General features: G+C 46.7%; 2 protein-coding genes across 2 annotated transcripts; both read left to right on the top strand.

Annotated features, from left to right (window-relative positions):
* The first annotated feature begins 1,545 nt into the window (after positions 1–1,545).
* Positions 1,546–9,483, top strand: mpp4a (MAGUK p55 scaffold protein 4a). The gene is made up of 21 exons (XM_084688628.1): positions 1,546–1,603; positions 1,898–2,019; positions 2,219–2,296; positions 2,423–2,506; positions 2,671–2,802; positions 5,147–5,228; positions 5,368–5,453; positions 5,549–5,620; positions 5,773–5,969; positions 6,184–6,245; positions 6,378–6,401; positions 6,540–6,581; positions 6,694–6,714; positions 6,854–6,868; positions 7,025–7,066; positions 7,167–7,334; positions 7,433–7,513; positions 7,619–7,712; positions 8,247–8,355; positions 8,563–8,703; positions 8,834–9,483. The coding sequence occupies exons 1-21, from the start codon at positions 1,546–1,548 to the stop codon at positions 9,020–9,022; spliced, it is 1,899 nt and encodes a 632-aa protein (XP_084544754.1). The 3' UTR covers positions 9,023–9,483.
* A 1,310-nt stretch (positions 9,484–10,793) lies between these two features.
* tmem237a (transmembrane protein 237a) lies at positions 10,794–14,329 on the top strand. The gene is made up of 11 exons (XM_084689394.1): positions 10,794–10,830; positions 11,130–11,201; positions 11,413–11,547; positions 11,735–11,825; positions 11,953–12,107; positions 12,306–12,435; positions 12,743–12,934; positions 13,052–13,125; positions 13,719–13,806; positions 14,013–14,134; positions 14,262–14,329. The coding sequence occupies exons 1-11, from the start codon at positions 10,794–10,796 to the stop codon at positions 14,327–14,329; spliced, it is 1,164 nt and encodes a 387-aa protein (XP_084545520.1).
* The last annotated feature ends 161 nt before the right edge of the window (positions 14,330–14,490 follow it).

Here is a 14,490-nt window from a genome sequence, read left to right on the forward strand (position 1 = left end):
TCCCAGGAGCTGTCGGTGAGGGCGACCTCCTGACCTCCACAGTCACGGAGACCTGGGGGGTTTACAGCTTGTGTTGCTTACAGTAAATGTTGCTGTGTTGCGAGTGTTAATTCTTCTAAAATGTCGACGGATTAACCATAATTAATTTGGTGTTGCGATGTTAGTTACTCATCAGATTAAAACAGATTTCAGTGTTTACTTTTGACTTTAAAATGACCAGCAATGCGCGTACGCACACACTGTGGTTTGACGTTCGGAATGAAGGCTGGTCTCTTGAATACCCAGATGTCGCTTTAACCCACCACCACTATTAACCACTGTGCCATGCTACTGTTAGCTGTATCTGCTGCCCGACAGATACTTGAGTGTGGGGCTAAAAGCAGCGCTAAGAAGATTTGTGAGCCGGACCTGCCTGTATGGTGAAGTGCTCCCAGAGAGAGAGAGAGAGAGAGAGAGAGATTGCTCGCTCGTCCAGGATTAAGTGGAGGATAGAGAGGGATTACAGGCTGTATTTCTGTGGACGCTTTGTAGTAAAACCACGTACATGTTGACACCGGTCCTGGCTTGGAACCTTTACCTAAATATATTGGACGGGATGGTCAACAGCTGAAGTTGACCCACAGACAGAGGATATCTGCGTGTGGACATCAGGGAGGGACACCTGAGGACTCAGGCAAGGTAAGGTTAAAGTCTGACGGTCGCTTGTTTGCTTTGTTTGATGAGCTTTTACTCTGAGCCGGTGTGTAGCAATCAGCTTTACCCCTCACTGAGCAGCATATCAGCACAACATCATCCAATCTCAATCTCAATCTCCCAGTGTAACTTCAGGCATGTATGGGTGTTTTATCAGACCGCAATGTGTCACCATCTGTAGGTCTTGACCCATGCGAGCGATGTGAATAGAGATTATGGAATTAAATGGATTCACAGCAAACTCATGATATAGTTTCTTACATGGTCCAGTATGGTTGAGCTAGGGAAGCACTCCTGTAGTTTCTGTCTCCTGTTACTCCTGCCTGCATTAATCTGTCACTGAACCGATGATGCAATACCTTTAGAATAAGGATGTGACGTCGTAGGCCAAGATAGAATGTAGGTTTGAACCTAACCTCAACCCTACCCTTAACTATCAAACCACAAGGGTACAGTGTCTTATTTGGTATTAGAGTTATAAACTGGGCTGCTCTATTCTCCCCTGCCAGCAGAGGGTTTGGTAAGTGGCTGCATGACATTTAGTGGCCTTGCTTTCTGCTTCAATGATTAGTCATGTCCAGAAAAAAAGAAATGGTCAAGACGTAGAACGAGGGATTAACTACAATGTCCTCCTTTCTAACAAATGAGGTAATAAGGTACGGAAGCTTGTGTGTCAGTTAGATAAGAACACACATAGGGGACCTAAGCTGGATCCGTAGTCCACAAGACAATTAGCACAAGACTGTCGTTTCACGATCCCAATATGACTGGAGTTATGTGGTTCTAATATGTTTGTATGTGAGCTTGTTTTGGTGATGCCTCTGGTTTGTCTGCAGTGAGACCAGTGCCTTCATGTTCACCATGAGACACGCGCTAGAAGTAGAGGAAGGCCCAGTCCACGAGCAACATGGTAGGACACACACACACATTCCTCACCTCATTATACGATGTTTAGGTTAGTAGCTCCAAGGAAGACTTATCATCTTATCAAAACAGTCTAATCAATACTCTGTCTTTGTCCTGAACCTTGAACAAGAATCACATACACACCACGCAATCCAAAGCTTAAGCTTGTCTGCCAAAATGTCATCAGAATGATTTTACTAGATTAAATTCTGTCCCGCTGTTTAGCTTTCACTGTAGATGCATATTCTGTGTGTTTTTACATGCATCTCTGTGTGTGTGTGTGTGTGTATGGTGAAAGGTCTAAGTGATGTTCTGCACAGAGTGGTGGAGGAGGTGAGGCTAGCGATCAGCAGAGATGTCAGTGGAGCAGAGCTGCTTCACAACCTGCTCAGCGCCCCCTGGCTGCATGCCCTCCTCAAGGTACTGCAGCTACTGTAGTGTTGTATGTATGTGATATATATGTTTAGTGTATATCAAGTATTTGCACCTTCCTTTCTGTCTGTCTCCCTGCCTGACAGCCTTCTTACCTTCCTTTTGTCCTTCCTTCCCTCCCTCCTTCCCTTCTTCCTTGGGTCTGTTATGGCATTTGACTGATAAATCCTGATCTCTGCCTTCCCAGGTGTATGAGTGCCTCATGCAGTTCCGGAATCTTCTGCCCAGCCCCGTCCTGCCTGATGCCTCCAGCCTATCCTATGAGGTCTGCCATTTTAACATATTTTACTCCTCTATTTTGGTTGTATGATATACAGTATTATATCATCTATTGCATGACTCTGATATATGGATATGCCTGTGTTGACGTGGATGTGTTTGCCTGTGGCAGGTCCTGCTTAGTGTGAGTGCGGTCCCAAGCCCCTCTGCTGAAGCCAGGGAGCTGTTCAGTCTTCTGAGCAGCCCCCACCTGCAGGTCAGTCAGGGGGCGGGACACAGGAAACAGGAACTAAAGAACAGCACGTTATAAGCATCATCACTGGTGTCTAAGCCACTCCACAGGCATAGTTAACCTTTCCTCGGCCTGGGAGTATCCCCGTGTGTCTGACCAGCTGTCGTCGTCCCCTCCCCCCCCTCCAGGCCCTGCTCTCAGCCCACGACACGGTGGCTCAGTCGGACTACGAGCCGGTGCTGCCGCCCCTCCCCGATGACCTGCCTCAGGACGAGGAGGCCATGAGAATCGTCTGTCTGGTCAAGAACAAGCAGCCCCTGGTGAGGCCCCTGGTCACTCCCATCATTCAGATATGATGGGAGCCGAACACTGGAGCTTCTCATCAGATGTCTGGTTGGTTGCTTCTGCGTTTGTCTTTCTGATCGCCTCTTTCAGCTCCGTACGTGTTTGTTAGCAGGGGCAGAACTTTTTGGTTCATATCATGGTGACATGGTCTTTACTTTGGGACCTTCGTCCCCCTTGCCCTCTTCTGCTTTTCATGCCTCGCTCCTTCATCTAATCTTGTCTCAAATCTGTCCACGCGCTCAACGTACACAGTACATCCGTAAAGTGACCCAACCCCCTGTCTTTCGCTCACAAGAATGGCGGAGGGGGGATACGCAGTCGCTGGAACAGCCTACGGAGACTCACCCTGGAAAAGCTGGTGCCGGGGGGGAAGGCGTGGTCGCGGGAGGAGCTGATAGACAGGGATGGTGGGGACAGGTTTGCCTCCACGGGGCTACTTCCCCCCCTGCAGCCTGGTCAGACCCGGCCCCTCCCCCGCTACGAGGCCACAGGAAGCTGCAGGTTGTGTCGACAAACTGGCCAGCTGTGGGGCCTCAACCAATCAGCTCCCTCTGTCTACAACACGGCACGTGTTGGTAAGAGGAAGAACAGGAAGTGTTCTTCTTTAAAACACTCGGTTACTCAATTCTTCGGGAAAAAAATATTCAATACTAAGCTACTTTGATGTTGACATGACTTCCATATTAAGTTGAGTTTGAATAAAGCCTGTGTTTCAATAGGTTAATGATTAACATGTACACTTTCTCCTCATTTCCATACAATCATACCTTTCCCTTTCCTTCATCCCTGGCCATGCAAGTCTGTGCTGCTACCAAAAAAAACACAACGGAGCAAAAAGAAATGAATGGAACAGACAATGTTGATGCAGATTATGCTTACCCTCCATTTCCCCTCCCAGCCTTCAGTCAGACCACACCCAACTCCCCCACATGCTATTCCTCCACAGGGGGGCGCCCTCGGACTGTCCCTACCACGAGCGTAGCAGTCCGGGCACAGACGGCACCCTCTAGCCCCATGGCCAAACACAACAAAGGGCTAGGTACCGTCAACCGCTTTCACCGCCCCTCCTTTGATCTGACCAATCAACAACATCCTTATCTGGATCGAACCAATTATCAGCGTCCTTGTCAGGGATCGACCAATCAGCGAAACCCTTCACTGGATCTGACCAATCAGAAACATCCCTCCGTGGTCAAACAGGCCAGTGTGGACGAGCTGAGGTCCACGGTGCACACGGTGACCAGCAGCATGGAGCACAGCACCAGAGACGTCCGCCATCTTGGCCAGAGGATGGTGAAGGCCACAGAGCTCATGTCAGACAGCGTGGAGGAGAACGTCCAGGCTCTCAACCTGCTGGCCGAGGTCGTCGACAAGCTGCAGGGCCTCATCGTCGCCAGTAAGCCCCCCGAGGCGCCACGGCCCAAAGTCTTCCCTCCTCCCCCTGCTCGCTTTTACCGCTCCTCCTCCACGCCCTCCTCGTCCTCCTCCTCGCCCTCCTCTTCCTCCACCAGCTCTCTCCACGGCTACGAGGAGGGTCAGTGGTCGACCCGAGGAAAGCCTTCCTCGGGGCCAGGCCTAAATGGGAGGAGCAAGGGGAGAGTGACTATCGTTGTCCCTCCAAAGACAGAGCAGGCTCAGCTCTCCAATGGGATATCATCCAGGCCAGGGGAAGAGCCCCATGACCACGACACCACAGGCTGCCTTTCTAGCAAGAAGCACAAAAAGAAGAAGAAAGAGAGCAGGACATAGACCTGCTCGCTTTCTGTCGTCTGCTTTGCTGAGATTTCCATGTAAAAGAGATCTTCTCTGATTGTTGCCTTCAAGGAGCATCTCAGTGCTAATACCAAAGAGAAAAATGGCTGCTTAAACATAATTTGACCTGGTATTGAATCGGACTGTCTTTGGACCCTTGCCAGTGATGTTGCAAGTCGTGAAAGGTACATACTTTAAGACAGTGGTCAATCCTTCAATGTGTCTTTTTCCTTTGTTGTTCATAATTTCATATAATTAACCTACGACACCTTTTTGTCCGTCTTCAAGTCTTACTCAACTCCATCCTTGTGTGACGAGTGTTTGAATCATTGTCACCACAGTTCATCTTAAAGAGGTCCACCTGCTCCTTCATCTGATCAAACTGTTCCTCGGGTTCCATGCCTCTAGCATGATCATCTCACTCCTTCATTCCACTGCCTTCTAACCACCATCCTTTTGCCATTCACCATTGTGTTCTTTGCAACGACTTTTCCCGAAACATCTGTTTAATGCTCAGATAGGGTTTTCGAATCTCTAAAATGTTTGTGTGAAACCTCTCTATTCCAGGGAGCAACTATAAAGAAGGATGAGGAGACAGGAGAGATCTTCATTGCCCGGGTAATCAATGGAGGCTTAGCAGATCGCAGTGGTGAGTCCTGAGTGAACTGTACACATTAACACTGGGGCCACATGCTCTGGTCTCTCCTCAAATGTATGTACTGCACTGTACCACACTGTGTGTGTGTGTGTGTGTGTGTGTGTGTGTGTGTGTGTGTGTGTCTATGCAGGTCTTCTGCATGCAGGAGATTTGCTGGTGGAAGTGAATGGAAGCCCGGTGGAGGGTCTTGACCCAGAGCAGGTCATAGAGATATTGGTCAGTCTTCAAACAGGACACTTTCTCACAGCAGTTAGTTCACGCTCTTGTGTTACAGCTGTGCTTTACTCACCGATTCCTCACACCTCTCCCAGATCCAGTCTGAAGGAACTATCTTGTTCAAAGTGATCCCAAACACACCCCGGTCAACCAACAGCCAAACTATGGTGAGTGGACCTTTACTCAAACCTTTTGAAGTAGTCTTACACCAACTTACATGTTTTTCCCTGATTTTACAGTAAAGATGAATGTAATATATGATATGATGAATGCCTATATACACCAGTCAGATTGCACTGTCTTCCTCTCTGTCTCTTAGTTGCATGTGCGGGCCATGGCAGACTACTGCCCCCAGCAGGACCCTGCCATCCCCTGCCCTGATGCAGGCATGGCCTTCAGTAAGGGAGACCTGCTGGAGATTGTGGACCAGACAGACATCCACTGGTGGCAGGCCAGAAAGCTTCCCAGCACCACTTCCTGTGCTGGCCTCATCCCCTCCACCAGCCTGCTCAAGAGGTCAGGTCACATGACCATGTTTTTTAGCCCATAGGTTGGACAGTGTCCACACAAGGTTCATCATCATAACGCTTGAGATATGAAATTCAACGCTGTTGAGCGTAATTATTTAGCAGAAGCCACTATCTTTGTGATAAGTGTGTTTATAGTGAGTCTGTTAAGTGTTGTCAGTCATCTAATGTTCTTCCATCTGTCTCTGGTCTCCATTGTCCAGCAAACAGAGGGAGCAGTGGTGGTGCCAGCCATTTCAGGCTCACACCTGCTCCAAACCCTGTGGTAAGTCACTTTTTGTGTTATTCGGTGTCAAATTAACACTTCTTGTTTATCCCAGTTTCTGTCAGTCAAGTTTCAAATTTTGAAGAAATATTTTAACTGTCAAACGGTTTCCTTTGTCTTCTGTGCGGCTAGTGAAAATGCCTGATGATGGCAAAGGTATGTACTGCAGAAAAAGAAGGATAGATATGCTGGCTAGCTGGGCTCAGTGGTGTGTTGAATTAAAGTAATGTTCTACAGCGCATCTGAATGACGCTTCTCTGTCTAATTCAGTTGTCTCATTGTTCTTACTTCCAGAAGAGGATACAAAGGATGTTGAAGACAAATGTATTAAAGCAGGTAAACTTACATTCATTATTCTGTTCTAGGACATCCATCTTATTGTCATATTGATACATTCAGAAGGAGAAACTGTTGGTATACAATTACACCTTTTCTCTTTTCTCCATAGATGAGGAAGATTTTGATTCTGGTAGGTAAGTCTTTACGGACTCACATAGAGAGTTCAGATATAGTGTATTAGAATGAAGCAGAAACTAAGTGTCATCATGACACCATTATTAACCATCTTGTATGTTTCCTTGTCTTCCTTCTCGATGCTGATATTCTAGAGGATCTCAGAGAGGGTAAATATGTTTGTTTGTTTCAGACAAGAATGACCAATTATTTGTATGACCATGTTTAACTCAGTCACTAAATTAAGAATACAGAAATGATTTGGATTAGTCTGCTGGAGTGTGACAGTCATGTGATCACACCTCTGTCTTGTGTTGCCTCCACAGAGGAGGCTGAGCCAGAAAGCAGTGTGGATGGCATCTACACCGGTAAGCTGCCTTTGATGTTGCAGTGAATACTGAACATTCACACACAGTTGACTTCTGTGAGGTGAAAGGTCACGGGGATGACGAGGATGTTCTGTCCCAGCTGGTTTCCGGCGTAGCTTCCGGATGTGGAGGAGGACGGCATTCAGGAAGAGGCGCCAGTCCTGCTACTCCTGCTCACCCAATAGCAGGGTTCTTAGCAACCCCTACGAGGAAGTGATGACCTACCAGCGCCCCCCGCAGGACCCCCACCGCCTCATCATCCTCGTGGGTGAGAGAGACTTGCTGGGGTTTGGAGTTTGTGACATGCAGAGCTCAACTGGTGAGGTGAGGTGTGGTGATGACGTGCGGTTTCTATCGGCACTGTAGGTGCTTCTGGTGTGGGAGTGAACGAGATGCGTAAAAGGCTGATCACTCTCAACCCAACAACCTTCCAGGGACCAGTGCCTCGTATGTATCCCATATGTTACTTTAATATGAACACATGTCATATGTAGGTACACTGTTATCATTTCTCTTCCTGTGTGTCTGTGTGTTTTTGCCGTTCCTCTCCAGACACAACACGTCCACCCAAAGATGGAGAGGAGTCCGGGAGAGAATATCACTTCATCACCAAGGAGCTGTTTGAGGACATGGTCTCCAACCACAAGTAAAAGGGATCATTTTAACGACAGGGTCCATTTACATTTACATGTATTCATTTAGCAGACGCTTTTATCTAAAGCGACTTCCAAGAGATAGCTTTACAAAAGTGCATAGGTCATTGATCATAACAACGAGATAGCCCCAAACATTCCGGGCAGCCAAAACATGAAGCATACATTGTGAAAAACCAACTGAGTGCCAAAGGGAAGAACCATTAGAGCATGTAGTTAAACAAGTTACAATTAAACAACATGAACCTCAAAAAGTGCAAGAGTGTACCTGTACAAAAAGCAATCAACAGTAAAAGATTTCACAGCAAGTAATATTTAAATCCGTTACAACTAACCAACAAGAGCAACAAGTTTCTCAATAAGAGTCATTGCGATCCTGGAGGAAACTAGCATCAGGTCCGGCAAATCATTCCTAAGTACCGTTGTACTCCCGGAAAAAGTGCGTCTTAAGCCTTAAGCCATTTCCTGTGTCTTTTTCTGTTTGTGTGGCGTGACCCCCCCTGCCTATGGTCTGTGTCCCTGGCCAGGTTCCTGGAGCACGGGGAATATAAAGGTTACTCGTATGGCACTAGCTCTGACGTGGTCAAGGACGTGCTGAGCAGCGGCAAGATGTGTTTGGTAGACATCGAGCCACACGTAAGTTCAGATGGATCCCAAGTAATGCGTCATAGTAGTACACCCCAATATCAGCGATATGAGGTTTGTTATTATCGAAAGAGGAATCCTTTTGTCAATAATTTGTCAGTATTTTACCAAACAACCCCCCTACGGGTTCATCAGGTGACACATTACAAAGTCAGGTGTGTTATCCTCTGCCATGTCTATCCGCTTGTGTCCTGTCAGAATATCCAGTCACTGAGAACAAGGGACTTGAAGCCCTACGTCATCTTTGTGAAGCCTCCCGGTGTGGAGCGTCTCAAACTGACTCGCAGGGAGGCGCACGCACACATCATCACCAACTACAACGCCAACCGGCCCTTCACAGTGAGACACAGTTCATTACCTTGCAGTCCTCGATCAACGAGTCGTTTCTTTCTTGTTCGTGATGGTAAATGAATTTCCTTTCTGCCACAAACCTCTCTTCCACCCCCTCCTCCCCATCCTCTCCCCCCAGGATGAGGACTTTGCGGAGATGGAGGTGACCACCAAGCTGATTGAGTCTAAGTACGGTCAGTTCTTTGACAGTGTGGTGGTAAACGACGAGCTCCACGATTCCTGCATGCAGCTGTTCACAGCCATCCTGCAGGCCCAGGACGAGGCCCAGTGGGTCCCTGCCGGCTGGGTGAGCCAAGAGGAGCCATGAACAGAACAAGGGAGAGGATGGAGAGGAGCCATGATGCTATTTGGAGTGTCATCATTTGATGGTAAAGGTGATGACACAACCCTGACTGCCTTCATCATTATGTTCGACCACCGGTTCAAAGAAGAAAATGTTTTTGGATAAACTTGTTTAATCGTATGGTAAGCATTTCATAGACTTGACCCTTGACTTGACCGTGTGTCTTGAGAATTGGTTTCATATGTGTGATTATGTGCCAAGCAGATGAGCCTGTTTGGTGTGTTATGTTTTGTGATCACAGCATATATTTAAATCAGATTCAGGTGATACCATTCTGATACTGTACCATGGACTTGTAAGGTAGTCTGCTCCTCTGGTATTGAGAAGAACGGTTTGATAACTGTCACTGCTCTGTGCATTATCATTTATTCAATTATTTAATATACTGTATTTGTCTCATCTGAGTTAAGATCTGAGGTTGGGTAGACTGGTGAATAGTTGCATTGTGTTCTGTTTGCAGTTACACTAAATAGTATGTATGCCAGTAGCTTTTGTAAACCTAGTTGAATAAAGCCTTGCATTTCTTTATAAACGGTTGTGTATTTCCTTCATTAATACTATGAGCTTACGCAGAACAAGTGCACTCCACACCAGACTAGTGTGTCCTGCAATGTGATCTCTGCCCAGCTAGTTAATCCTCCTCCTGTGCAGATGAAGGTGTATGGGGGATTTTAGCTCTGGATTAGTCGGCGTCCTGAGAGGGGGAGAAGCAGGTAATTTATTCAGAATTTCTTCTCAGGGATTGTTTGGGGGCCTTGTTTGTGAGATGAACTGTGGGTGGGAAGTCATGGCATGAACACATCAAGCAGACTGTGACGGCCAATGGTATCTGTTGGACGGATCAGAAGGATTTAGTGCTGCTCTGCAACAACAAACAACAAAGCACTCACCATTTAAGGAGAATTTGTTGTTTGTGAATTTGTTTTTGTGACATAAATTCACGTGTAACAGTTAACAGGATGACTGGGTTGTCCTTTGGATTAGATTGGTCTTTCTGGCAATTCTTAAATGAAATAGATCTTAGAACAGTGCACTTTGACCTTGGCATCTTTGCTTTGACATCACTACAGTAATGCCTGTGATGTCATGTCTGTGTCATTGCAATGGAAACGGACCATACCTACCTGTCACCTTGGAGGGGGTGTAATTGGATTAAGTCTCTTAGACCTAAAGATTGCAAGTAGATAGATGGCGTCATCTGTTAAGATTCATTCACAAGACAAGATAACAGAGACATTTTCAATCACTGCTCTGTAACCTTGCAAAAACTTCAAAACACATTTACCAGAAAAAAAATGACATTTATATTATGAACATACACTGAAAAAGATACAAGCCTCTTTCTGGCATGAGGTGGGGAAGTGGGAATAATAATGAGGTTTGTATCACAGACCTGATTTGCCTTGTAATCCACTCAGGCCATGTCAGAATGCAACGCAGAGCAGCCCACCTGTGGCGCAGGCAGAGCTATATCTGGAACAGGGCTGATTTAAACCTGCTGAGGAGCCGTCTTTACTCCTCTACCACTGCCAGCCAATCACAAGGACCCATCACAACCAAGCTGCTCATCTTCCAATCAACTGTAAGCTGTTTCTCAGGAGCCTCCTCTCAGGATGGACTAACGGGTCATAGCAGTCTGCAAGAGAAGCCAGGTGGAAGCTCTCCCCTGGGATTAATGGACTATTGACAGACTTTCTCCTGAAGCTTTTCTCTGACATGGTTGTTTCTTCTCTCCATGGTTGTGGTGGGACACAGTAAGGACAGTAAAGGTGGTGAGCAAATTTGTAATGTATCTCGGATGTATGTCTCTTTGCCACGTACTGTAGTACGTTTGTTGTGTGCTGTAGATGGTCTGAACTATGGGATGGTGTCAGAAATGAAATGCCAGTTATAAATATTCGGAAATATTACTTTTAGTTGTATCATAATCGGCTGAAGCCCTGTAACTTTACCTCAGCTGTCAAAGACCTGATCTAATCATCTCAAGCCGGAGATGTTACAATCAGACCAACCGCTAAATCCTTTTCAGTTTCATTAATTTCATTAAATAGCCCTGGCCTCTCCTCTCCAGACAAAATGCCACTCGCCAAAACCAAGAAGAGGAAGTCAAAGAAGGAGGCGAATGATGTGGAGGAGCCAGAAGGTGGGTGACTATATTTTGTCTGGTGTCAGGCTGGAGTCATGAGTTTTCGTAGAGCTTTGGAACAGTAAGATCTTCCCCTGCCCATCACTTGTAACGGGCTCACGATGATCTTGCCACCACAAAGCCTTTTTAGGAATCTCACCACCTGCATTAAAGGAAACCTGTAATCTGAGTGTATGAACCTGTGTACCGCTGTTGCCCTCCATCCCAGTGGGCATGGAGCACGGTATAGAGATGGATGGCCTTGCCAGTCGCAGACAGTCTGAGTGCAGAGATCCCCTCACCCCAGAGCCGCAGGATGTCCCACCACATAAGAAGAAGAAGAAAAAGAAGGCTCAGATTCCAGGTATGATGCCTGGCAGTGTTTCTCTAGATGGAAGCCTCAAGTTATCCCATACAGTTTTACAGTAAACACATCACCTGGTGTGAATGTTTAAGGAGAACCTGGAATGTTCATTATACAGATTGAGTTTACTGGTACAGTAAACAAAAAATCGGAATTCTCAAATTTGCTTGTGGTGTAACTCCTTCAGACCTGGAGGGGGAGCAACCTGACATGACGAATGGAGATGTAGTGGAGGTGCACACAGATGAAGAAGTGACGAAGAAGAGCAAGAGGAAAAAGTGAGAGACAGAGGGCACTGCCATGTACTGCTCCAGCTTGTGACTTATTGTATTATGTGACACGGAGATGAAAGGGACGATCATGTCCCATGTCAAAAAGTCATCAATTGTCTCTTTATCACAACAGGAAGCCCAAGTTAGCAGAGATGCACTACAACAACGACCTGGGAGTGGAGGATGACGACATCATCACAGATCAATCGCCTATCCCCCAGCATTCCCTGTTCTCCGCCCCTCTGGGCCATAGCCAGCCTGTCGGCAAGGTGTTTGTGGAGAGGAACAGTATGTGTCTCCTCCCTCCTAAATCCAACACTCAGACAATCTGCATGTCATTTTCACATCCACATAGGGACAATGTGGGGATGATGACATGTCGTTACTTTAAAGCTCCATGAGACTAATAGCCTTGTAAGTGTAGATGAAGGCCATGTTTCTAATTCCAACGAGGTTTGAACCAGAGTCGTTACGTTCTCTGACCAGGGCGTTTTCAGGCTGCAGAGCGGATGGACCATCCCAAGCACACTGACCACATGGACCAGATAGACTACATGGAGGTCCGGCCCATGTGGACCACCAGGGACGTAGCCATGAGGGTACATAGTGGCTTCAGGTCAGCAGACACCCTTCACTGGGTCTGAGTATTATATTCTAATGTTTTCCCATTCTCTGCTTGTTTTTGCTGTGTCTGTCAGAGAGGAAGAGCTCTTGACGGGCAGCGTGTGGCTGAACGGTTAGGGAATCTGGCTAGTTTCTGAAGGTTGCCAGTTCGATTCCCGGCTGTGCCAAATGACGTTGTGTCCTTGGGCAAAGCACTTCACCCTACTTGCCTCGTGGGAATGTCCGTGTACTTACTGTACGTCGCTCTGGATAAGCGCGTCTGCCACATGACTAAATGTAAATGTGTGTGTTCTCCACAGGGTCATTGGGCTGTTCTCCCATGGGTTCCTGGCAGGCTATGCAGTGTGGAACATCATTGTGGTGTACGTGTTAGCTGGGGAGCAGCTGACCACTCTCCCTAACCTGCTGCAGCAGTATCACCCCCTGGCCTACCCTGCCCAATCTCTGCTCTACCTGTTGCTGGCCATCAGCACGGTCTCTGCCTTTGACAGGTAGATACCAGCAATGGTTGGTGTAGTGCAAGGGCGTGCAATCCAGCAATCTATTATCTGTGTCTCTCCGGGACTGTTCCTGTTGTCGATAAACCATCTGACCTGTCTTGTGTCCAGGATAAACCTGGCAAAGGCATCCATGGCTCTCAGGGGCTTTCTCACAATGGACCCTGCTGCTCTCGCCTCCTTCTGTAAGTCACTGTTACATATATGCAGACATGGACATTGAATATTAATTATTATGATATTGGGTTAATGTAGAAAAAACTACCCCCAAAAAAAATTATGTGGGGGGGGGGGGGGGGGGGGGTCAGATGGCTAAGTGGTTAGGGAATTGGGCAATTAATCAGAAGGTTGCCGGTTCGTTGTGTCCTTGGGAAAGGCACTTCACCCTACTTGCCTCTGGAAGAATGTCCCTGTACTTACTGTAAGTCACTCTGGATAAGAGTGTTTGCTAAATGACTTAATGTAAATGTAGTATATCCGCTATAGAAAATCGCAATACAACTTACATACATCCATTTGACATGGGTATTTAGTTGTCATTAACCTAATCAATTGAAATAAAAAATATAGAAGACAGGCATTGTCCACCAGCCAAACTTAGACTATGGTATTACTATCAAAAACTAAGCCGATTATGAAGGAGCCGTCGAATAACTTGACAGAGGATCAGCCAACAAAATTCTGTTTTCTGTCACTGTTCAAAAGGAGGATTTACATACTAGTTAGTCATAGAGAAGTCTGTGTGTGTGTTCAGTCCCTTGTTTCCCCTCTTTCCCAGTGTACTTCATAGCACTGATCCTGTCCCTGAGCCAACAGATGACCAGTGACAGGATCAACCTTTACCCCAGTGCTAATGAGACTCTATGGTAAGCTTCACACAATGGTTTCACGTGTCAAAACAATTGCAGTTCCAGCTCTGCATGTTGATGAAAGCTGCAGTCGCAAGAATGAGAAACACGGGTCCTCCGGAACTTTACCAGTGTCTACCTATCTGTCTAGCTGTCTGTTTTGGAAGCATAAAGTCTGCTTGGAACAGCCTACATTCTGTACCTACTATTTACCTGTCCCCAAGGCCCCCTGGGTCAGAGCACCAGATCCTGCAGCCCTGGATTGTGGTCAACCTTGTGGTGGCTCTGCTGGTGGGCCTGGCATGGGTCTTTGTCTCCACCAGGCCTGACATGGACTACACTGAGGGTGAGGACATGACACACAGCAAACTGGCACGCTGCACAATACACTCGAGCTGCTTCCACAGCTGATTGAAACTGTTTGGGATTGATAAACCGTGTCAAGATCAGCCCAACTATTCCTTTGTTACTAGAATTTCTGATGGCGATGGAGTTGGAAGAATACCCTCGACATGACGAGAGACTGGACCTTCCAGCCTGAACCCCTCGGTTCCTTCAACTGTTTCTACTGCAAGTGCTGTTTGTGTTGGAAACATTGTTGTCTTATTAACTGTTTTAATTATTTAAATTTTTATATCATACATACCATAGCTTTTTTGTATCACATAGACTATTTATATTCCGCAATGTAATTTTATAAAT

This window comes from Hypomesus nipponensis, chromosome 23 (genome assembly GCF_054491055.1).
Source record: "Hypomesus nipponensis isolate SF chromosome 23, ASM5449105v1, whole genome shotgun sequence".
Classification (NCBI taxonomy): domain Eukaryota; kingdom Metazoa; phylum Chordata; class Actinopteri; order Osmeriformes; family Osmeridae; genus Hypomesus; species Hypomesus nipponensis.